Below are 25169 nucleotides of genomic sequence, written 5' to 3'. Positions count from 1 at the left end.
TTTTTCTTTCTTCTTCAGAACGCTTCTGGCTTTTTGCCTATGTTCAAAGTTGCAAACTCTAAGATCCTTGAAAAAAAATCTTTGTCATTAACTTCTAGCTCAAGCCTCCAGGCTTTTTTTGAGCTTGTTTGACAAACATTAGATTGAATCATATAAAATTATTTTTATAGGTCAAGAAGATCAAATACTAGCAATTATGCACTGTGTAACCTAATAAGTTCCCCCTTTTGGCCTGCCTAAGCTAGCTCAAGTGGGTTTCTTTACTTGCAACCCAAAGGGCTTTGTCTACAACAGTCAGACATTCCATCAGCTCAAAATTCGGGAGTGAAACAGGCAGAGACAGAGCAGAAGCAGAAAACAAGGGTTTTCCTTGTTGGGCAAAAGACGGTCCCCAGCGGGGAGGGTGCCCTGCAGACCAGTAGCTAAGGACATCCCCTCATCTTTGGGCACTGTCTCTGAGGTCGCCATTCTCCACTGATTTATGAACCAGGAACTTCAGCCCCGTACCACTCATCTCAAATAATACTATTCATGTTACTAAATGGTCTTGAATAATGCTTTGGCTTTTGTTTTCTCCACATTGTGGCGTTTCCAACAATAGGTAACTGGTTAATAAATAGTCGTGATATACTTACGTGGTGAATTACTATATGGCCATTACAGTGATGAATGGGGCTGGGGTGGGCACTCAGGTGGTGGGAGTGATGTAAGAGACTTGCTAAAACTAGTTGGTACAAGGAATGGGGTTCGGAACCACCCAATGGTGAGGGGAGGACGACAGAGCCGGTTCAAACCTGGCTAAAGGAGGACCATGAATTTGTAGAGGCATCACCCACTATTGTGCCTTGTCCTCCGCTTGTGGTCAGCAGTCCTGCAGATGGGAGGTGAAAAGACAAGATTTTTTTGTCCTGAGATGGGCCCAGGGAAGCCAGGTGGCCAAAGAACATGGAGGGTCCTGGCAGAGGAAGTGATGCAAGTGAGCTGCAAAGCACAGGAAGTGAGGCTAAGAGTGAGAGATGAACTGGGCCCAGGGGATGAGCTGTGAGCTAGGAGCATCATTTAGTCGGGTGGGGACTGTTTTCTACTGTGTATCTCCATCTCCTAACACATAGCCTGGTGCTCAGCAAACATGTATTGAAAGAATGAATTAACGAATGCATGGGTGATAACGCTGGCAGGAGAGCCAGAAACTGGCATTCTGCTTTTCATCAGCGAGCCAGCAGTATTCATAGTGGTGGCGAGCTCCACTTTGGGTCAGGGAGAAGTGAATGCAAATCCAGGCTTCATCGATGACAAGCTGTGTGACCTTGGACGAGTCACCTAACCTTTCTTTTCTGTAAATAGAGATAATAACAGCTCTCTTAGAAGTTTCTTGCTTGGATTAAATGAGATGCCGTGTGTTGAGCACTTTGCACAGTGTCTGGCACTTGCTAAGTACCTTGAGAGCAATAACGGTCTCCAAGATCCCGGTTGGTTCTGAGGCTGCATCCAAACCCAACTGCTGCATTTAGTTAGAGAAGACCAGTGCAGGGTCTGAAGCTAAACTGCCTCCTCCACTTGCCAACTAACTGGCCTTTCTGAGCCTGCTTTTTTTTTTTTTTTTTTTTTTTCATTTACACCGTGGGGATAATATCAGGACCTGCATAATGGACTGGCTAGGAGAATCGGCTGTTAATTCACATACAGCATTTAGCACATTGCAGATACGTAAGAGATGTTGGCTCCTAGCATTCCCTATCAACTGAGATGGAGAAGCAGGCTTTAGGGAGGGCGGAAGAACAGGCGTTTTGGACATGTTAAGCTTGAGATGGCATAAGACATGAAGTGGAACTGTTAGCCAGGCAGTTGGATATCAGTTCAGAGGGGAGGTCTGAAACGGAGGAAAAAAACGGACCGTCATCAGCTTATAGATGATATTTAAAGCCATGGACTGGATGAGATCACTAGGGGAGTGAGCACTAAGAAAAGACAAAAATGAAGACTGAACTCTGGGGCATCTGACACTTAGCGATGATGGAGACAATGTCACAGCAAAGCTGGTGACCAGACACAGCAGTGTTGAAGCTGCCCAGCTGGCCTGCCCCACCAACATTTACTTAACGCATTCTTATATACTATGTGCCAGGCTCTGAAAAGAAATGATTTACAAAAGTTAACTCGTTTAATACTCATAATGACCTTTGAGGTAGGCACAATGATTATCCCCATTTTTCAGCTCAGAAAATAAACAAAGGAATATAAATAACTCGCCTAAGTTCATACAGCCAGCAAGTGTCACAGCTGTAATTCAAATCCAAACAGCCTGGCCTCAGAGTCCCTGTCTCATCTAATTTCTAACTCTAATTTCTAACTGTGGATAAACAAACTGCTGACTGGACTTTCCAAGAGAAAGCTGAATTTCTTAGCCTCTAACAGAACGAGGAGAATGATCATGCGGTAAATTGCCCTCAGAGGTCCCAATTAGCCTTGACATTCTAGGATCAGCCCCAATTAGAATTTCAGATTCTTGGTTGAAGAAAGAAGAGGCGAGCTTGATCAAGACATCGATAACACTGACCGATCACTTACTTCATGCAAGGCCCAGAAAACTGCCCAGGCTAGGAGGGCAGGAGGATACCCAAGGCTTCTCCTCCGATCCTGGACTCGAGCACCTGCATGTCCCACCCGCTTCACTAGTTACTGTCAGAATCACAGCAACTGATTGGAGGCAGGAGTCAGAGTTCAGGTGGGAAGTTAGGGTGGCTCAGGGGGATTAACCTTGGGGCTCTTCTTTATCTCCAGGAGGGTTGCTCTATGGGGTCAATGGCCCCATAAAACTGAACTGTGATACAAGGCACTTTGAGTTCATTTACCCCTCTTGAAAGGCTCTCCATGAATGCCTGAACAAACAGCTGAAGAGAGAGAGAGGCATGGCATGGGTAAAAGGGAGGGAGGGGGCAGATGCACACATAGACTCCGGTGAAGTCTATGTGTGCAGACTCAGGTGTTCTGGTGCCATTGTTGTCCTTTCCACGCTTCCACCACTCCCATCTGCCATTGACACTGACCTGGATGAGAAGCTACTGAGGAGAAAACAGTTCTGGCTGTGCAAAACAAAGTCGATGGAAAAGGGAATTGAATGGGGGCCTGGAGAGGCCATCTGGTCCATCCTGCCAGCTCTCACTCACGTCTCCTGGCCTGGAGCTTCTCAACATAACTGTGCATCACAACCCCTGGGGAACTTGTCAAATACAGATACCAAGATCCTATTCAGACCTACCGAATCAGCACTTTTGGGGGTCAGGGCCCAGGGATTTCTGTTTTTTTTTTTTTTTTTTACAAGCCCTCCCTTCCTGCACCCTCAGCAGTGTATGATGAAGACCACACTTTGAAGAACACAGTCTCACAGCCTATTCCAGACTGATCTGAACAAATAAAACGGAATCAGCAGTGTCCCAGTGCCTGGGTTCATATGCATATGGAAGTATGAAATGCAGCCTCTCTCCTTGAAGGGATTACAATCTAATTGGGAGGTAAAAGACACACTTTGTGAAGAGTTAAATTAGTGCTATAATAAGTAGTAATTCAAAACGATAGGCAGATAGGCTGGACAAATTGCCAGTGAGTAGGAATAACTATCACTCATTGAGCATCTACGAAATAGTAGATCCTCTGCTAAGCACCTTATTTATATACTCTCATTTAATCTCATTAAAACTCTGGAAGAAAGGTATTTTTATTCCCACTTAATAACGATTAAATTAAGGCCTTGGCTTATTTGTCAATTCCTCTCAAATCAGCTTTTCCTGATCCTTAGGAGGTGGTCAGCATGATGTCCCTTTTCCCACAATATCCCAGTGTCACACCATGTTGTCATTGCCTGTTTACTATACTGGCTCTTCCACAAGACCTGAGGACAGTTACTTGACAGTTCCAGAGTCTAATACATAGTAGGTGCTCCAGTAACGTTTGTTGAATGAATCTAGGTTATGTGTCTGAAGTCTCAGAGCTAATATGTGAGGCTAATACATGTGACTCTAAAGCCCAGGTTTCCCCTGAGCCATTACAAGCAGAATGTACATAGTAGTCTGATTCCTATAGGGGACAATCTATAGGTTGCAGTAATCAGAGAAGGCTCCTTGGAAGAGCTGGAGAAATAATTTGAATTTGGAAAGAGAGATGAAAGGTGAGCAGTCATTTCAGGCAGGCCAAGGCATGAAGGTGGGATTCAACAAACTGCACACTTCCTCTAAGACTAGAGACCCCATGGGATTTTAGGAGACTGTACCCCATGTACTAAGCCCCTATTGCTTCCCAGTTGTCACCTTATATCTAATTAACATTCATTCCAATTACTGCTGTTAAATTGTTTTCCTCCAAGATTCACAGAAAAATGGCAAATGCTCTATTGTTTTCCCGTGCCGAGACTAGGGTGATGTAATATATTCTATTAGCGGGTTTCTCCATTTGGAAAGTCCCCTTTAGTAATGAATGGGATAGTTTTCAGTTTCCATGAAGAAATAAGATCCATTAATGTCTATGATATAATACTAATTGGGGAGAAAAAGCAAAACAAAACAGGATCTTTGTTAAAAAGAACAGAAAAAAAAGTATAAGCACAAATACGTTTGTATGCATGTGGGAAACATCTAGAAAGTTACGTACAGAATTTATCAGCAGCTGGCTTTGGAAAATGAGAGGTAGTGGAAAGTGGGGCTTTCACCTTTACCTAGTTTTGAGCTTTTGTCTTTTTAAACATTGAGTATATATTAATTTTACAAGTGAAAAACAACACCCTAAGTAGCTTTCAGTTTATTAGTGTTTTGTCTCCCCCCACCCAAATTTTCTGCTATGAACATTTATGACTTTTGTAATCAGAAAATTAAAAGCCCTTTCCTCCATACAGGGTTGTTAAAAAAAGAAAAATAAGTTCTCAAGATGGCACAATTTGTGATGTTGAAGGGGCAGAAAGTTTGGGGAAAAGTACTAAAGATGTTTTAAACTCTGCGTCTTGAAAAATCGAGCACCCAGGCAAGCTGAGCATAAACCAATTAAGCCCTAACTTGGCAAAACATGTTAAGAGCTCTAAGAATGTTCCAGGTCCCATAACTTTGTAATCCCATCCTGGGGCTTTAGCTCAACGAAATGCTTTTTAAAAAATCTTCTGCTGTAAAGAAGCTCACTGTGGCCTGGCATTTAATGGGGTGAGCCGGGATCCCCCTAAGAGTCCAACAGCAAATGTTATGTAGCCATTTCTAACCATAAAAATGGCAGCGTTTTAGAAACATGGGACTGTGTTTACAAACTAATGGTGAGCAAAGAAAGGTAGAATGTATTATTGCATTTACATGGTGATTCTGACTATTATATATCTGCTATATTAGAGTCAGTGAGAAAGCAAGGATGAGAGAGAAGGACAGAGAGAAGAGTGAAAAAGAGAAAAAGAGCATAGAAAAAAAATAAAAATTACAGTGTTAGGGTAATGGGGTTATGGAGGATTTTGGAAATGTCCTTAAATGATGTTGAAAGTTGTTTTGGTCATAAATATGAACTATATACAAAGGGGCTCTGTGACTTTGGGCAAGTTACTTAACTTCTCTGAGCTTCTGTTTCATCCTTGGCAAAATGGGGACAATAATTGTACCTACTTCATAGAGTTGTTTTGAATATTAAATGAGATAATCCAAGTAAAACGCTCAGCATCATGCCCAATGCATAATAAATAATAAACGTTAGCTATTATTGTCACTATTTTTTCATCATCATTATCAAGGAGGGAAAATCCTCATATTCTCTAGATGGGAGTATAAACTGCTACAGCTTTTCATAAAGGCAGTAGAGTAACAGATATAAACATTTTATATGCAAAAACTCTTTGTTCCAGGAATCGAGTATCATCCTTAGCAAATAATCTTCTTAGTAAATAATCTGACATACGCACCAAGAGGTGTGAACACGAATATTTATCTTAGAGTTATTTGTAATAGAAAAAAGATTGGAAACAACCTAAAGATCCAATAATAATTGTATAAATTACAAAGCATACAATACTCTAGAGCTATTAAGAAGGACATGATATATTTTATGTAATGATAGACACGTAACTGTATCATTACATAAAAAAGAGGTTACAGAACAATATAACCCCATTTATATTGGAAACTGTATGTATGCCTTGTAAAGTCTACGATAGATACCAAACTATCTCTGCCAGGACTGTCAGTGACTCTGAATTACAAAATTTGAATATAATTTAGCATCAGAAATCGATGATGATGATGGTGGGTGTGTTGGGGTGGGTTAATATGTGTATTTATGGTTTTTTAAAAAAATAAACTTTAGCTGGTGTAAAAAATGCTAAGATTGGATATTGAAGACTGGCAAAATGTGGCAAAGTTGGTTTCATCAGTTTTGAACTGCTGAGTCCCAGGTCTGGGGGTTAGCCATTGTGGTGAGTTCTGCTTTGGGCACAAAAGATTGGGATTCATGGAGAGCTGTCTCTGGGAAAGAAGACAGGCTTGCAAAAGTTTTCTTAATAATAATGATGAGAGCCTTTGTAGAGTGTTTCATATTTTGCATTGTCAATTTGCTGGATCCAGAGGACAGTCCCACGAGATAGGCAGGGCAGGAATCATCACCAAGGAGATGGAGTCCCCAAGCGTGAAGTGGTGTCAGAAGACAGAACAGGAATCGGAAGTCAGGAGTCTGAACTCCCAGCCTTCTCAGCTGTGAGACTTGAACAAAGTAAAATTCATCGAGCTCCTAGACCATGGCTGGCACATAGAGAGTCTTCATGCACCCTGGCACCTCCTCCTCCAAGTCGGCTTGCTGGGTTTGTGGGCTGCTGCTTTACTCTGCTGCATTATCTGGACCCTTCTTGTATCTACCAAGTTCTCTTTGCTGCAGCCAAACTATTGTTTCCTTTCACCTTGGCCGTTCTCACCTTTATTACATTGTTCCCTTATCCTAGTATGTTGTCCATGTTCTCAGCCTGCTCCAACCTTACTGCTTGTCTCAACGTCCAAATCCTATTGTTCCTTCAGGACCTGCCTGTTTCGAATGCCATCTCCTACACAAGGAAGTACCAGCCAGCTGGACACCATCACTCCTTCCCCAAGTCCCAGGTCACACATCTTGCTTGCATGTGTTTTCTTCAGGTATGTGTGTTTTGTCTCTGGACTAGACAGGAAGCTCTCTTGGGAAGGGTGTATGTCTCGTTCAGTGTTTCCTCAGTGCTGGCCCCATATGCAGGGAGTGCTCGATGCACGTTGGTCAATGAATGAGGGATTGAAAGAGTAAATAAGGGATGATGAGCGTGGCTAGAGAGTAGGACATGGATGGAGGGAGGGGTGAGCAGAGCAGATGATACCCTACATACACCCTGAGGTAGTGCTGGCTCTGACCTTGCTGGGAATGGCAATGGGATTGCAGCCAGCATGTCCCCAGGTGAATAACCTTCGGGCTCTGCCCCTCCAGGTCCTGCCCATGTCATAAAACAGCAAGCACTTCCTCTTCAGGGGCAGGAGGGAGAAGTGGGGTGACTTAGGGGCTGAGCCTCAGTCATCCAGGAGGGTTTATAAGCTGGGGCACCAGATCACTCAGTTCCATGAACCTTCTTCCTCATCTCCCTTATCCCTGGCCTCCAGGTCTCCTGGCAGCATGGCCTTCAGCAGAAAGTATGAGATTGAGAGTGAGAAGAATTATGATGAATTCATGAAGCATCTTGGTGAGTGGGGTCCTGAGTACACCTTCCCTGGATTGGTCTGCAACAGCCAGCTCTGGGCCAGGAACCCGAATTCCTGGAGTAAAGCAGGACAGGACCCCATATAGTCATTCATTAACTCCCTCTTTTGTTGAGCAACTACTCTGTCCCAAGCTCTCAGGCTAATAAGAACCATAAGACTCTGACTTTAAAACACTTAGGGAATATTAGTATCTCCACTTTACTGATAGAAAACTTGAAGCCCAGAGAAGTTGAGCTACTAGTCCAAGGTCACACAGCTAGAAATTAGTGAAGTAGAGACTTGATTGGTTTATTCATTCGAATATTTATTGAACGCCTGCTATATGCAAGGGCCAACCCAATGTTCCTGATGGCGGTGTCTCAGTGTGACTTATCCAAGCTCACACTGTAAATCAGTGGCAGAGGTTATCAGAACCCAGGACCTTATGATGAGAAGATGGGTGCTGGCACCACATCCTGCTTTGTAAGAGGTGACTAAGGGGTTAGCATAGAGACTAGGTTTGATGAGACGCTCAGTTCACTCATTGAACAAACAAAGACCTCTTACTGTGCTAGGCTCTTTGGGCAGAGAGATCAAAGCCCTTGCTCATCTACCACAGGCTTTGCAACATCAGTGGTGAGGCACCAGGGAGAGAATGGGCTTGACAATCCTGCAGGAAGCTTGGTGAATCTCTAATTCTGAGGCTGTGAGACTGTCGAGTCAGAGGACAGCCCCAAGGGACCAGTGCCCCACATTCTGGTGGCAGAGAGGCCCCCAGAACATAAGATTGCAGTTTCAAACCCAGATGAGTCTGATTCCAGGGCCTGGGCTGTTCATCTCTAGGCTACACTGGGAGGCCCTGGGGCTTTAGGAGGCAAGAGCCCTTCTGAGTCAGTTACTGGGAGTGGCCCTGAAGTCAGCCACTTGGCCTCACCTGCAACAGTCTAGTGTGGAATCAGAAGCGAGCCTCGGTTCTAGACTTGCGTCTGCTGGGAACCTCCACTGAGATGCTGGGAGTCCCCTTTCCTGCTCTGGGTTTTCATTTCCTAATCTGGGAAGTGTGAGCTTCCGAAGACATTCCTGAAGGTCCCATTCATGCTTGAACTTCGTGAGCTTGGCAAGTTCCTGTTATATTTATGTTGTTACTATCAAAAAGAGCAGCTATGATTTATTGAGTGTCAACTATATGGCAGGAACTTTAATCCTGGCAACAGCCCTGTGAAATGGGCCTTATTATTCCTATCTTGTGGATGAAAACACTGAGGCTTAGAGAGGTACTTTCCCAAGCTGGATGGCTCATGGTAGAACTGGGTTTGTGCTTTTAAGAGTCAGGCTAGCCTGCTGCAGCAGAGCTAAGCTCTTTCTCAAAGCCACAGGTTATAAGTAGCTCTTATGTGGCCTTTCTGCTTGTCCCTGGGCCCAGGGCTTCCCAGTGACATGATTGAAAAGGGTTGCAACTTCGAGATTGTCACAGAGGATGGGCAGAACTTCACCTCATCCCAGCACTACCCTGGGAGCCACTCCATGACCAACAAGTTCACCATTGGCAAAGATTGTGACATGGTGACCATAGAGGGGCAAGAAGTTCAAGGTGAGAGGCCACTGGCCACTCTTCCCTCATTCCCCAGGCCTCTGGCCAACTTCTGGGTCTGAAACATGTCCCCTGGGGCCACTTCCCAACCTGAGGTGTCTCTCTAGTCTAGCCTCCAGAATTAAGAGCTTAAGTTACTTGGCAATTTAACCATTCCTGGGTTTTAATGCTATCATCAATAATAAAACTATAATGATAATAAAAATTATTTGCTGAGCACTTAGTATATGCCAGGCACTTGCTGAACACTTCACACATGTTAACACAGTTAATCCTATGAGATCGCTACAGTTACTACCCCGGTTTACAGATGGGGGTCGGGCTGAGCCATGGGATTAAGCAGCTTGGCTGATCACATGGGGGCGGGGGGCTTCAGAGAGCATAATCACTTTTTTTATGCTGCCTCCCAGTGTAGCCTAGAGATGAACAGCCCAGGCCCTGGAATCAGACTCATCTGGGTTCAAAACTGCAATCTTACGTAGCAAAAAAGTGAAAAGCGGCTGTTTGTCCCCATCCTACCCAGACTGGTCCCTCTGGTCTTACACCCATTCTGGGCCCCCTCTGGATCCCCCAACCATGACCATGAGAACTCTGCTCCTCAGGCTGCCAAGGTGGAGAATCAGTAGTCATAATATTCCTATCCTGCTATTTAAAAAATTTAACAATCTCTCACGATATCTTTCTGTGTCAGCATATATTGATTCGTCTTATTCCTTTTAATGGCAGCAGTAGCCTATAGTATGGAAATTCTATCATGTATTTAACACTCCCTTATGGATAGTCAGGTTATTTACCTGAATTAATCTAGGTCAGATACTTAGGTTGTTTACAATTGAAACCAATGCTGCAATCAACGCCTTGGACGATATCATCATCATCCTAATAATGATCTTAACTAATCCCATAGTTAACAAGGAGGGCACGCCACATACCTAGCACTGTTCTAAGCAATCTACATATGTCATATTAAATCACTTAATCCTCACAATAACTCTATGAAGTAGGTACGGTTACTAACCCCAACTAAGGAAGAAAAAAACTGAGGCACAGTGAGGCTGAGTGACCTGTGCAGGTGATCTATATCTTTGGGTCTGTGTAATCGTATAGCTATGAAGCAAATTAATTCGTCTCGGGGGATTGCTGGGACAGCGGGCAGGCCCTTCATCCCTGAGGGGCTGGCCTGCGTTTGGGGGCCTTTGCCAGCTCAGCCTCAGTGTTATGCTTCTCCTCCAGGCTACGGTGCAGATGGAGGGTGGGAAGGAGGAGGTTGACTTCTCCAACTATCGCCAGACCTCGGAGATCGTGGGTGACGAGCTGGTGGAGGTGAGCTTCCTGCTGAATCCTGGGAGGACTGGGGCGCTCTTTTGCCTCCAGCCATGGCCCCTGAGAGGAAAGCCTCCCGGCAGCTGGCTTTATAAGCACTTCCCCAGGCCAGGCCCTGTGCTGAGTGCTGGGTACACACTGTTTCATTTGATCTTCACAATAACCCTGTTAGGTGGGGATTTTTCTCTGCATTTAACAGGTGAAGAGACTGAGGCACAGGGAGGCTAAGTGCTGGAGGGCACATAGCTTTTATGACAGAACTGGGGTTCAGTGGCACAATGCAATGATGCGAGGCAGTCTGACTCTGGCGCCCACACTCACTGACCTCAGCGGCCCAAGTCTGGAAGCCCAGGGCACCCTTCCCAGTGTCGACGCAGGGGAAGTCCGCCACTCTGCTCCACTTCCACAAGGGACTTCAGGCCCTTCCTGCCAGAGTGTCTGATTCTTTAAGAGAAACTAGAAATGTGCACTTCTATGTGAAATCTCCAGGCTATTAAATGTTGGCAATTAATTAAACATTTTTTAAAATGCTGGTAGGGCCAACACACACATCTGGGGATTGACCCTTCCCACATTCAGCGCTCTGTAAACAGGTTGAGGTGCTGCCCTGAGAGGCCCTGCTCCCAAATTTTGCCCAGGAGAAAACAAATGGACATGGAGTTAAAAGAAAAAGCCTATTGTTTTCCTCTGCAGGGTATTAGGCTCAACTGATGACCTGGGCACATCCCATGGCAGCATGTCTCGATGGCCTCGAGCCAAACCACTGCACACAGGGGGCCTTCACTGAACAGCATCCCCTCGCTTGCCTCTTCCACAAAACCTTATGCTTCCCAAGGGTAGGGCCACGCCTGCCTATAACCCAGCACAGGTGCCCCATAAATGCTAAATGGTGCAGAGGGTGAATGAGGCCTCTTGACCTCAGAGGGGTTCCTTGACTTCTCTAAACTTCAATTTTCTCATCTGTACGATGGGGAGAACCTCAGAGTGTTGTCAGGAGGATTCGGTGCCATAATGCAATGAAGGTACCCGGCCTGGTGAACAGAAATGGACAGGTCACATCACCTGTGATCTGTTTAGCACTTTTGCCACAGTGACTCATGTAACAACTGGGAAACTGAGGCCCACAGAAATGGTGCAACTGACTCATTTCTACTCAGGGCTGGAACTGGACGCTATTCTTCCTTCAGCTGTGCCCCATGGTCAGCTTGGGGTCCCTGTACTGCCTCTCTCTGTTCTGGCTGTTTCTTTCAGATTTCCACCATCAGTGGCGTGACCTATGAGCACGTGAGCAAGAGGCCGGCCTGAGTAAGCAGGCAGGGCTCCAAGGAGGCTAACAAGCCAACAAAGCTGGCCATGAACAGACATTTTGCTCACTCTAGAACCTCTAACTTTGTTTTCTGGTGTTGTGGGGCAGTGTCTGGCTGGGTGAGGGTGGAAACCCCTGAGGATGGTTATGTAAGCCAAACCTTGGCCGTGGGATCCCTGTGGGTTCTGTGTCACAGCAGAGGGAGACTTGAATGTGGACTGAATACTCTGGAGCCCCTGGGAAAAGCCAGAGGCAGGGCTCAAGAAGCTCGGTGGGCACACTTCTATAGACCCCTCACCCCTACTCCCCCAGACGCTACCACTCTGTGGGTGGGGACAATCCTTTAAAGAGACAAATGACTTCACTGGAGTCTATGTGTGTACCTGACCCCTACCTTCCTGGTGTGTGTAGGGGCTAGGAATGGCACTCCCAGAAAAGGCAAAGGGCTCCAAGGCCGAGCAGACACAAGATGGACACACTCGTGGCTTAGCCGGGAAGGTGTGGCCCTGGCTCTGTGGAGTCTTCCCTTGGGCCTCCGTTTCCCTACTGGTACGAAGGGGGGCCAGGAGGACCAATGAGGGGCTGAGAAGAAATGATAGTCTATGAGATGGCAAAGGGGCAATGGGAGTGACAGGAAGGGACTAGGATGTCAAAGTTTGGACTAGAAGCTTGGGAGAAACTTCAGAAGGCTGTGGTGGGCTGGGAAAGGTGGTCAGAGGCTCACTCTGATCCCTGGTAGGTGCCTGGAGCCGACTCAGGAAGGATTCTGGGGTAGCATCTGGACTTCGCAGACATCCCTGCCTGATTGCTGTGTCTGCCCAGGGTTTGGGGACAGGAAAGGAAGGCCTACTGGCCCAGACAAAATAATCCGCAACCCAGAGCAAGGAACGGGCCTTTTTTTTTTTATTCTCTTCTTTCCTGGGAGTGTTGCCACATCTGGGTGCCACCTTGCCTTCTGCCATTTTTTTTTTTTCTGTATGACAATTCACATATTTATATTGCAACGAAAACTTTACATCACTTCTAAATACGAAAAGCCAGTATCATTTGCCATAAATAAAACTGCTAAAAAAGTTGAAACTGAAAGATGTTGACTTCATGTTGGATTCTGTTGCCTGCCCAAAGCCCAGGGGCTGAGACCTCCCTTTGTGAAAAGAGTCAGAGAGATTTAAAGATACAGTAGCATCAAATGGGAAACTTTCTCCTTGACTCATTAAAATTACTGTAAAGTTACTGAACAGAGAAGAATGTACAGTAGTTTCCCCTTACTCATGGAGAATACATTCCAAGACCCCCAGGGGATGCCTGAAACCATGGATAGTACTGAACCCTATATATACCTAACTATGATAAAGTTTAATTTATAAATTAGGCGCAGTGAGATTAACAAAAACTAATAATAAAGTAGAACGATTATAATAATATACTGTAATAAAAGTTATATGAACATGGTCTCTCTCTCAAAATCTCTCACTGTGGATTGTGCTCACCCTTGCTGTGATGACGTGAGATGACACGGTGCCGATGTGACGAGCCGAGATGAGGTGAATGACACAGGCTGTGATGTAGCGTCAGGCTACGGCAACATGTAGCAAGCACTTCTGGCATCAATTGCCAGCACCACTGCTCTTGTGCTTTTGGGTCACCATTAAGTAAAATAAAGGTTATTTGAACACAAGTACTAGGGGATCGTGACAGAAAACCTGATCACTATGAAAGCTGCTAACGGCTACGCTAACGGGGAGTGTAGGCAGCGTGGTGACGCCGGGCAAAGGGCTGATTCACGTCCAGGGCGAGAGCCCGGGGGACGCGCGAGATTTCACCGGGCTCCTCGGAAAGGCCTGCGATTTAAACTTATACGATGGTTTATTTTTGAATTTTCCATTTACTATTTTCAGACTGCAGTTGACCATGGGTAACCAAAACTGCGGATAAGGAACTACTGTACTAACTATAAGGGTTGAATTATCTAAATTACCGTGAATATGCAGGTCCCATGCATGGGGCATAACGTTTGCCGAATGCCGTGCACTGGGGCTGGCACATGGCAGGTGTTTAACGAGTACTACATGACTAAGGTCTTTGTAGCCGGTGTAATCTATAACCTTTCACTCTTGGGGGCCAGCCTCAGCCTGGACGGAGGGCACAGCATAGCCCATTGGCTGTTCACTTCTTGCCTCCTTCCACATTCTGCTCTGAAACTTGTCTTTCTAAGAACAGCACTCGACCTCCCCCAAACCCACCCATTCACTCACCAAGCCAGGACCCCATGAATTCCATCATTATGCCAAGACTTATTGCTAATTAAGAGAACTAGGTAAGCATTAAATTAAACTAGCAGTGTTGCTGTTTCCCCTCCAGACTGAATAATTACTTATAATGAACTTGGATAATAAGTCTCTAAATAACAGTTAACCATAATTGGACTGAAAATTGAGAGAGGAGAAGAAGAGAGAGAAGGAGAAGAAAAGAAGAAGAGGGTTTGTTTTTACTTTGGAAACAAACTGATTCAAGAACAAATTCAAAATATTGAGACATTCTTAAGCCAGTGTTGTTATAGAGTCCGAGACTCACAGAATAGTAGCACCTCACAGCTCACCTAGTTTAAACTCTGAATTTCACAGATATGGCAACCAAGGCTCAGAGACGGAAAGAAATTCATCTAAAGTCAGGCAACAGAGAGTGAGTCTCCGAGAGTGATGTGCAGTTGGGCACCACGGGCTGATGGAGGCTATAGTTTCTCAGTGCAGCTTATGAGGGTCAACGGAGTAAGGTGAGCTGGAGTAAAGTGTCCACTTGGCTGACATGTTGGCAGAGAGGCTTCCTCAGCCAGCAGAAGGAACGGTGGTTAAGAGCTTCGACTCCGGAGTAGCTTTGCCAGGGTTAGAATCCCTCTTCTATCACCCAGAGGCTGTGTCACCTTGGGGTAAGTTCATCCATTCCTGTGAGCCTCAGTTTCCTTACCTGTAAATGGGGATAACCGCACTTACCTAATACAGCTGTCGGACCACAAACTCACTAAATAGCAGCCACTGCCACCAGAACCACCACCTCCACTGATTGTCACCACCATCATTCTCAAGCCAGTGTGATGAAAGGGTTAGGAGTGCCTCTCTGACTTGTGAGGCATGTGGGCAAGCTGCTGGATTGCTCAGTCTTATTTTGTCCACAGAGGAGTTGCAAGGATAAAGGGTAAAAAAAAAAATAGTGGCTTCCAGAAAGTTAAGAGGAGCTTCATCATTTTGCTGTGCTGTTCGAGATGCTGAAGTGACACTCCACTCAGTTCAGGTGCCCTTTACAGAGGCTCTTCATGACCTTCACCCTGACCCTTGGGAGCCATCTCTTCCACCTGCCAGGGCAACTGCTTCCCTATCCTGCCAAGCTCATCTAGTGACCCGGGAGCTTCTCGAAGCATTTTTAAACCCGCCACTAGGTGGCACTCCACCACCCATCTGTCGCCCCATGGACACCAGAGCGTGAGTGTATGTTGGACAGGGTGGGGCAAAGGCAGTGACCGGGCCTTGGTGCAGGCGTGTTATGTTTCATCTAGGAGCGACAAGGCATTGGCGGCCACAAGGTCCTCAGTGAGGCATATCTAAGTGTGAAACCCACTCCCACCACTCGCCCATGGTGAGACTTTGGGCCTCTCTGAACCTTAGTGTCCTCATCTGGAAAATGGTGATAACAACTCTAGCTCATGGCGGTGATATGAGGGCGAAGCGAGAATAGGGGGAATGAGAGAGGAGGAGGAAAGTGTCAACTACGGGGCCCAGAGCATAGTAAGTGCTCACTCAACAGCTACTAAGGGCCCTTCTTGGTTGGTTCTGCTGGTGAGAATGGGCTCACACGGGGTCAGAGCACTCAGAGCAGGGAGAACTGCAGAGCTGGCTGTGCATGTGCTTCTCCTGGGGGCCTGCTACAAGGACAGCCCAGGCCCCACCCCCGTCTTGCCAAACGGAGCTCTTTAGGTACAAAGACCAGGGAGCTGTCACTGCGAAGTGCTCCCCAGCCAGGCATGACCTTGGAGGCTATTCCAGTCTCAGCCCTCCTATTTTACAGATAAAAAAATTGAGATCTAGAAAAGAGAAATGACCTGTCCAGGGCCACAGGGCCAGGGAGCAGTAGCAGGCCTGACTTCCCGTGTACCCTGCCTGTTGTGTCTGGCAAGAGCAGGGGCCTGAAGCACTGGTCAGAGCTGGCCCAGCAAAAGCCTGACCACTCGAGGTCTTCCTTTAAAACTAGAGCTGGGCTGGAGGGAGGTGAAGCTCAGCGGCTCATCTGAGCCCCCAAAGAGAGGAATGTGCTTATTTATAATATTCCTCAAGAATTCTGAATAATGACACTATATATTCCATGCTTTCTTACCACACACCTGAAGTGAAAGCGGACAGCCTTCCTGACTTACAAACGAGGAGACAGAGGTTCAGAGTGGAGAGGTGGCTTTTCTCAAGGTCATCTAGCTAAGAGCAGAAAAACTCAGACCTTGCACTTTGCAGGCCTGTATACTAGAAACTACAAGCTCCATCCCAAGAACAATTCTAACCTACAAGTGTTTTGTTGGTCTTCTATGTTGTTAAAAGTTTTTAAATATTTTTAAATTAAATGAAAAATTAGATTTCCTAGAAAGTGTAGACTTCCAGTTTTTCTGGGAATCTGATGGTTCAGCAACACGGAGCTTGCTTAGCTTATATCCGTGAAAGGTATTATTGGCCAGAGCTGGGTAGAAGCCATGTCCTCTAAAGGGACACTGGCTTCGACACAGTCCCTACCACCTCTCACTGTCTCGATCACCCACTTGGATTCACTATGTTACCTGCCTGGTCCTGGTGGGCATTTGGACTTGAGATTCCTGTCAAATGCTATGGCCTTTCTGCTGAAATTCAAGTCACAAAGGTCTTCCCTGTGGAACAGAGAATGAGGGAACGAGGGCTGGTTAAGATTCTTTTCCAGGCCCTGGGTACCAGGGACTGCCAGAGCCAGCCCAGAGGTGGGGTCCCTCCCAGGGGATGCTCCAGGGGAGCCCCAAACCAGTCCCAGATCAACACCTTCACAGATGGGGCTCGGGGAACCCCTCCCAGAATGGAGTCTTTTGGGGGCAGACAGATGGAGTCATAAATCACATTAGCCCATGGCAGATGTGCAAGAAGCTATGGTTCTGCGTCTCTGTCTGCTGGGGAGCACACTCTGGGAGAGAATGCCTGCCCCTCTGCGCATGAACTTCAGGCAACTCTCCTATGAACCCATATCCATTATTCTGTCATGTCTTCCGACCAGGTGAGCGGACGGCTATGAAGTCTATCACTGATTCAAAAGCCTTGATACAGGCACCACTGGGCAGCAGGACAGCTCCAGACTGCCTGGGTTTGAAGTGTGGCTCCTTCCTTCACCACTGCTGTCTTTTGGCATATAACCTGTCCGTGCCTCATCGTTTTCTGATCTGTAAAATACAGCTAATAATAGTTCCTACCTTGTCGTCGGGTTATGAGGATGATTATAGGAAATGTCAGCCAAGTTCCCGGCATGGTGCTTTAAACACAGTAAATGCTCAACAAATGCCACCTCCTATGATTAGCGCTACCCTCACCAGATGATATTCTGTATACTCCACGGGGGGTAGGTAGCTTAGGGCACAACCGTCAAACCAAGTAAACAAATTAACAAGATCATTTCAGAAGCTTTTAACAGCTCTGAAGAAGACAAAAGCAGGAGTGACAGAGTGACTATGGGCATTAAGGAGACGTCTTGGGGAGGTGACAGGTGAGCTGAGGTTTCTAAACTTCGGTATTGTCGTCATTTGGGGCTAGATAATTCTGTACTGTGGGGGCTGTGTGTCCTGTGCATTGTAGGGTGCTGAGCAGTCTCCTTGGCCTGTACGTGCTAAATGCCAGTCAGGCCCCTCCCCTCCAATTATGACAACCAAAAATATCTCCAGACATTGCCACATGTCTCCTGGGGAACAAAAATGAGCCCTGCCGAGAATCACTGAAACAGAGGATTAGGAGAGAAGGGAATTCAGAAGTGAGACAAGACGGCTTTGGAGGGATGGACGTCGAATCAGGAAGACATGAGGGAGTACCACCTTGACCCTGGCCCCAAGCCAGGCATCTGCGATGCTGAACCAATTCCTTAAAATAAACCTCTCTTGCCATGTGTGTAATGGATTCTGATTCTCTAGAGAACTGATTCAGTGGTAAAGCCAGGATGTCAAGCTGTCCTCACTCCTGCTGCCCGTGTCCCCAGGGAGGCCCAGCTCTATCTAACCCAGAGGGCCAGACCCTGCTCCACAGGAGCCAGCTTCGCTGTGTCTCCCATTCCCCACGACCTCTCAGCACGAGCAGGGGCGCCCGCAAGCACTGACGTGGAAGGCGGGGGCGCTGACTGAGAGGAGGACACTAGGAAGAGATGCGGGAGACCTGGAGCAGGTGACGTGTTTATTTCCGGACGATTTTTCTGGGGGCCCCTCACAAGCCCCCAGCTGCAGAATACACAGACATGATAACTTAGAATCCAAACCAGTCGCACATAAATAGAAGGAGGCTGGCGGAGGAAAAAGAGGAAAACGAACGAACGTGCGGCTTCCCACGCGAGTGTGACGGAGTTGGCGGCGCCACCTCCCCGCCCACTCTCTTCTTCCTCCACGTCCACGCGGAGATTTCCTCCGCTCAGAAAATCACCTTCGGGTCCGACTCAGCAGCACAGCGTCGGCTCCCTGGCAGCCCCCCTGCCAAGTCCCCTGGACGGGCAAGTGAGTCAAGAAAACCAACATGGGTTCTTCTTCAAACAAACAAACAAACAAACAAAGCTTGCGTGGTTCTTTGCACCTCCCAGTTCTGTTGGGTGAATGTGTCCCCCAGCCCCAAACCAACCAACCAGAAAGAAAAAACAAAAAAAGCATGCTGAGCACAAGCCAAGAGTCAAAATACAAACATATTGCACATGGTCACCAGAATCTTCCTGAGCGCCCCCTCGCTGCAGACACCCACTAAATACTGGCTTTGGATCCAAACGATTGCTTGCTTCTCAGTGGTGGTGTCATACACAACCCCCACTCCCCAAGTCCAGCTGGCATTCGGCACACACTCCTCCTTATTATCCTTTGCTATTAGCCAAACTCAACGCCGAGGCCGGGCTTAACCTCACACACTAGAGGCAGGTAGTAGAGGCAGGCAGGGATGCTGGTTTCAAATCTCTGTCTACCTTTCAACAACCTTTTATCTCTAGGTGGTTACTGAAGTTCTACAGGTGAACACAGTGTCTGAGACGTGGAATCTTCTGGAACCGAGAGCCTGGAAAGTGGTTCTCCCCAACTGTACATTTTGGAAAGGGGAGCTCTGTCATTACCCAGGGGTCAGGCACAAGCAGGGTGACACCTATAGCCCACGGTGGGACAGGCAGCGTGGCAATCAGCACTTTTTTTTTTTTTTCTCCTAAGGAATTTTCAAGTATCACGAAATCCCTGATACAGTACGTAAACAAGACTTCTTACTGACCAGGAAGCTAGGTCACTTCGGGAAGCAGCAGCACGTGAAATATCTAAAAGGGCGAATAAGGTTTCGGGTTCGACGGCGAAGGCAAGACAGCCGCCCGGCAGGCCCGGGAAGGCAGACGCTCAGGCACCACACACACACCCAGGCCCCTCTGCGCGGGGCCAGGGACCCAGCATCGACCAGGGTCCTGAGAACACGGCAGGCTGCCCCTTCTTCGAGCGGTGTAGCTGCCATCGGCGAAGAACACGGGAGTCTCTGATGCGCAGCACCGGACGTGCTCACGGACTCGCGTCGGCTCCGGCTCCCAGTCTCCTGGCCTCTTACCAGGTCTTTCTCAAGCCGCTGGGCCCCTGCTCCGGGAGATGGCACCAAGCCATCCTGCCTGCACCCCAGAAACACGCGGCAGACGTCTTCCTGAGGAAAGCTCTTGGGTGAGGTATCTCATCGACTGTTTTGTTCTGGGTCAGTTTTCTTTAAAAGAGGCACAAACCCTCTCCGTTTACGGGCAACGAGGCTCTGTGGAGACAGTTTCCCGGTCGCCTCACTCTGCTGAGCTCCCCTTGTCAGTGTCCTCTTCCTTGGTCTGGCTCTCCAAGGCCTCCCTGCTGCGTGGCCCAACGGGACCCTATCTGTCGAAACAGCTTGTGGGAAATGTGTGGCTCCCGCTGAAGTAGCTGCTTCTGTAGGTGGTGGAGAGGCAGTGCCTGGGCTCGGCTGCGATGGCCATCTGCATGCTGAGGGATGCGGGGAGGGGCACGGGACACACGTCCAGGGTCTGGAGGGTGGGGTACGGGGCGTGGAGGGATGAGCCAGTGCCCTCTGACAGCAGGCTCCCCGAGCGGTGGGTCTGCAGCGAGTCCCGATAGGCCAGACACAGGTCCTGCACAGGGGTCTGGAACGGCGCCAGGGCCATCGGGGTCGGCTGGCTGAGGGTCGGGTAGGCAGGTGGCTGGAACAGCACTTGGGTGGGGGCTGGGGACGTGCCGGGCACCATCGCCAAGGCCTGGCTCTTGACTGCGACGGCGTCCTTGAGGACATTGTCATAGGCTCTGAAAGGGAAGGGCCTAGGTGAGACTTAGAGGGCAAAGGCCACAACACCAGACACCTAGGAGCACCTCTCCCTGCCCTGCTAAGGGGGATCTGAGATCTGAGTGCTGTCACTGCTGGCCTTGCTCAGCCCGGGCTCGCTGCCTCCAGCCCTGTCTCAGTTGTCTTCAGACCAACCTCAGGCCTCGATCTCAGCTTAGATCTGAGTCCTATAAACACTTCTTCTTACCCCTCGAGACCAGCCTAGCACTCCCCGAAGCCCCTGAGTTGCCTCATCTCGCAGTCGACACCCCACGGGATAACTTCCAGGTTACTACCTGGCCTTCCGTGCCAAAGTGAGCTCCAAAAGAGAAGACCCTGTCTGCTCTTGCTCATCGCTGCGTCCCCAACCTGGCTCACTGCTCGCCTGCGAGGGCAGAGCTCCTGGTGTTTGAATGAGCACCACCTCTGCCCTCACGGCACCTCTGGTAGCTCTACCTCCAGGCTGGGTCACTCCTGAGCTAGCGGATCCCAAGCAAGTTGACTCAGGGCCTAAGTATCTCCATCTGTAAAGTGGGAGATGGAATAGGTTTCTTACATATCAAAAACAAACAAAACAAACAAAACAAACAAACAAAAAAACCAACCAAAAAAAAAAAAAACCCACCAAAACTCCCTATAAACTTTTTGAGAAAATGACTCCATTAGAGGCTTATGTAAGACAGGAGCCAGTGGAGGCTACAGTGGGTCCAAGAAGGGGGCTACCCCAGAGCGACAGCCATTAAGAGGCAGAACTGGTGGCCGAGAATTCGGGGGCACCTGTCAGCACTCAGACCAGACTGCATTCTCTGGCTTTGGGTGCTTTCTAAAAGGCACAGGTTTTAAAACAAGGCCCAGGGAGCAGGATGAACGTTTCAGACAAATGAGACAAGGGCAGATAGTGTGGAAGCTTCCCACATCAGGAGCCTGAGCGGTAACTCTTCAGGGCCCTGGCCCTGTGGCCAGTGGAGCCAGCATCCAGGAGCTGCTATCAACTACGTCAGGTGAAAGAGCTACTGGGCACAGTCAGGTAAGAGCTTTCTGTCCTCTCTGCCCTCCTCCCTGCGGCCACCACTGAGCTCTTTTGCCTCTGATATCAGTTTCAAGGTGCTGGGTTTACGATACCTTTTAGCATCTTAAACACACTGAACATTTCCTCCCCAAGATTCCCAGGGATGCTTGCAAGGTGGCTGTGGTCTCCTATGTTAAGCCACTCTGGGCTTAGCTGGCTAAGAGGCCAGCTTTGTGGTCACATCTGAGAAAAGCAGCTTATAATGAGATCCTCTCAATGTGATCATCCATAAGACTGACCGATGCACCGGGACTCAGATCAAAGAGCCCAGACACTCAGAAGGATGTGCACGCAGCCCCTCTTCTCCCTCACTCCTTGACCTGAAAATCGCAAACCCAAAGCTACGCAAAATAGGAAGGACCAACTCTCCACACCCTAATTCTATCAGGAGTCACCATGGCCCACATTACACAAGACACTATCTGGGAAACCTACCATAAGGATTAGATTTCAGGAAATCACCTGAATTGGGCCTCAAGAGCAACTGAAACCTCAATATTTCAGAAACACAGAAGGATCGGAGAGGAACTTACACCAGCAGGATTTCGATGCATGTGCTGAGATGTTCCAGGGAGTAGTTCGAGATCCTCTGCAGGTCTCTGGTCCAGTAGGGAGAAAGTTGAAGGCAAATCCTAGAGGCCCCAACGCAGGCTGCAGCAACCACAGAAGGCTGGAATTTGTAAAAAATATGATCTGAAAGAGAAATCGCAGAAGGAGTCAGCATCATGATGGCGCCCCACCTTCCTGTGCCCCCTAGAGAATTAGTAGACAAACAGGTGCTCAGCTGTTCACTGCTGACACACACACACACACACACACACACACACACACAGGAAAATGTAGAAACTGTGTGAAGTTCCGTTCTTAAATCTTAAGAACCTTGGCTCTCGGTCTGGGATGTCAGCCTAGAGCAGTGATTATCAAAATATCGTCCATGGTTTCTGGGGGCTGCAAGAGGCTTGCCAATGGGCTACAAACAGAACCCAAAACATCTGTCCTTTCTTTGGTCATTAGGAGTGAATGGCGTACCATTTTAAAGGCTTCTGTTGTGCGGTATGGCTAAAGGCTACTTATAAATAGTAAGGAATCCTGGACCACAGTAGGCACTCAATAAAAATCTGTTGAATGAGTGGCTGCAAGAGTTTGATATTCAAAACTAAAATTGGCACTTAACTTACAGTTTACTAAGGAACTTCCTCCCTCAGCTTTATTGAAGTATAATCAACGAATAAAAATTGTACCTATGTAAGGCTTACAACGTGACGTTTTGGTATACGTATACGTTGTAAAATGATCTGAGAAATCTCAATGTCCTACCTAAGATGTCTGAGAACATGGCAAAGCTGGTACTATTTATGTGCAAAGGCAAACTGTTGAAATTTCCACAATTTTCATGAATGACACTTGGTTATCAGGGCATTATCAAGCTGTCTTAACTTATTTCTCATTTTCGTTGATTTTCAGATTTGCCTGTTAAAAACATGAAATCAGCCAGGGTAGTATCATGGCTACAGACAGAGTCAGAGTCAGACTCCCCAGGTTCAAAAATGACCCTGGGTAAGTTACTTCACCTCTTGAGAATCAACTGAGGAAACTAATCTGTAAAATGAGAATAGTAGGTTCAAATGAGATAATGTATGCAAAACACTAAAATAAGGTAACTGGTAGATAGTAAGAGCTCGATTAATACTTGACATGACAACTGATATTGCTACTCATGAGTATTTTGGTCTGTGGTAGGTTATCGGGTGGTTGTATCAACTATATTTCTTGCCCAGTATTTTGCCTAATATCTAGATTTTAGGATATTGGGAAGAATGTGATTCAAATACGAGCTTCCAAACGGTAACTTTATGGCTAAAGCAGACATAAGCATGATCCCCTGCCCCTCCCCATCTGTATGATGACAGCTCCAGATCTGTATCACCTATATGATGACAGCTCTTTCAGACTGACCTACCTGCAAATTTGTCCTATTTAGACCATCTGCAATATTGCAGGTCACCCTAAGAAAAACGACCAAGTGACCTGCTAGTGTGAAGGGGACCAGGTGCCTGTACACAAGCTGCTATTTCTCTTTTACACGTGACTGGTAACACATTAGGCAAATCCTTGCCCCATCTTTGCTTATTCCCTGCAAAGTGGGAGATCTGGGGAGACCGGCCCCAGTCAGTAAGGACTCCCTGGATGGACACGACTCGTGGTCGGGGAAGGGGTGATAGGTCCTGGCATCGGCCCCTACCTTGCAAGGTGACCTCTAGGAAGTAGTGGGCATACTCCTTGAGGCACTCTTTGGTCTTGCGGGGGCAGGTGGTGGGCCAGCTGTGGCAGTGGTGGTCCTTCTGGCTGACGGAGGCCAAGAGGTAGTAGTCCAGGAAGTGGGCGGGCGTGGGCAGGCAGAGGTTCCAGCTGAAGGCCTCCAGCAGCAGCAGCTCTGTGCTCAGCAGCTCCTTCTTGGTGAGGGCGAAGTTCTGGCTGCTCAGGATCCTCGTACTGTTTATCTGCTCCAACTTGGGTACACGGTCTTCCCTATCCTCAAACTTACCTGCGGGGGAAGCAGAGGTTACTGGAAGACAGCACTCTCCTGCATCTAGGAAGTAAAGGCCCACCTTAAAGCACCTGGACAGCGATGGCAGGGAGGACAGAAAGCCAAAAGGCGCCACTGCTGAGGGAATAAGAGCACATACACCGATCTGTCAAACCTGGGCTCAAATCCCCAAGCCATCGCTTCAGCTGTGTGATCATGCACAGGCATCTCACCTTCCCTGCGCCTCAGTTCTCTCATTTATAAAACAGAACCTACACTTCAGAAGACTTTTGTCAGATACAATGAGAAAATGCACACCAACAGTTCAGATCAGCATGTGCAACAAGAAGGTGCTCAACGGTAGTCAGGACCTGGGAAACAAGGTGAGTCCTCTATCTGGTCCTCACTAGTTCAACCTCGGACTGGTCAGAGTCAGGCCATAGTCAGAAGGACCCTGCAAATCTGACCCTGTCCCTCCAGATGTGGAAAAGCCCTTCCACGGCTTCCCACGGTCCTCAGTATTGAGTTTAAACTCCCTCGATGGGTTGTTAGTTTGGGTTCTCTCAGAGACAGCTTGCTTGAGAGGTGAGCCTGGGAAAGACTGGTAGGTGGGAGAAGACAGGAAAAGGGAAGACAGAGAAAAAAAGGTATGCCATCATGTATGTCACCTCTGTGGACAACCGGAGCTCATTCCTATGCGGAATTCTGAGAAACCATGTAGAATACGAGCCCTGGTCAAGGGAATCAAGGCACTGACTCATCAATATCTGGTGGTCATCCTCAGGACAGAGATGCAGCCAGCGACAGGTGGGGTCGGGCTTGCTGAGGGCCAAGGTGCAGGGGCTGTGGGTGGGAAGTGGCAGCCTCCACTGTGGGGGGCTCTGCAGGTGGGGCTGCTGGGGACCTCCCAGCTTTAACCTGCCTCACTCTGAAGAAACCACACAGACCTGGCCAGGGCCTCCATCACTGCTATTCTCTGAAGACGCTGTTCTCTCCTTGCCTACAAGCCTCGTCTACACAGCCCCTCAGCCTGGGCACCCTTCCCCATCCCCTCCTCACTGTGCCCACCTCGCCTTGCTCTCCACCTTCAAAGTC

The 25169-nt window shown here is 47.8% G+C and overlaps 2 protein-coding genes across 2 annotated transcripts in view; one reads left to right on the top strand and one right to left on the bottom strand.

The window, feature by feature from the left end:
• Positions 1–1849: 1849 nt before the first annotated feature.
• Positions 1850–11922, top strand: FABP6 (fatty acid binding protein 6). The gene is made up of 6 exons (XM_023528597.1): positions 1850–1895; positions 2726–2732; positions 7626–7705; positions 9127–9287; positions 10528–10617; positions 11869–11922. Exons 3-6 carry the CDS (start codon positions 7639–7641, stop codon positions 11920–11922), a joined length of 372 nt encoding a protein of 123 aa, XP_023384365.1. The 5' UTR covers positions 1850–1895; positions 2726–2732; positions 7626–7638.
• Positions 11923–18341: 6419 nt separating this feature from the next.
• The window catches only part of CCNJL (cyclin J like), a 49632-nt gene continuing 42804 nt past the window's right edge, over positions 18342–25169 (bottom strand). Inside the window, exons 4-6 of the mRNA XM_011356715.2 lie at positions 23790–24092; positions 22081–22240; positions 18342–20459 (exon numbers count right to left, since the gene is read on the bottom strand). Of these exons, the coding sequence (XP_011355017.1) occupies positions 20036–20459; positions 22081–22240; positions 23790–24092 (887 nt within the window). The 3' untranslated portion in view covers positions 18342–20035. The remainder of the gene's footprint in view (positions 20460–22080; positions 22241–23789; positions 24093–25169) is intronic.

This window comes from Pteropus vampyrus, unplaced genomic scaffold, assembly GCF_000151845.1.
Source record: "Pteropus vampyrus isolate Shadow unplaced genomic scaffold, Pvam_2.0 Scaffold30, whole genome shotgun sequence".
In the NCBI taxonomy this organism is placed as follows: domain Eukaryota; kingdom Metazoa; phylum Chordata; class Mammalia; order Chiroptera; family Pteropodidae; genus Pteropus; species Pteropus vampyrus.
This window is presented reverse-complemented; position numbering and strand designations above follow the sequence as displayed.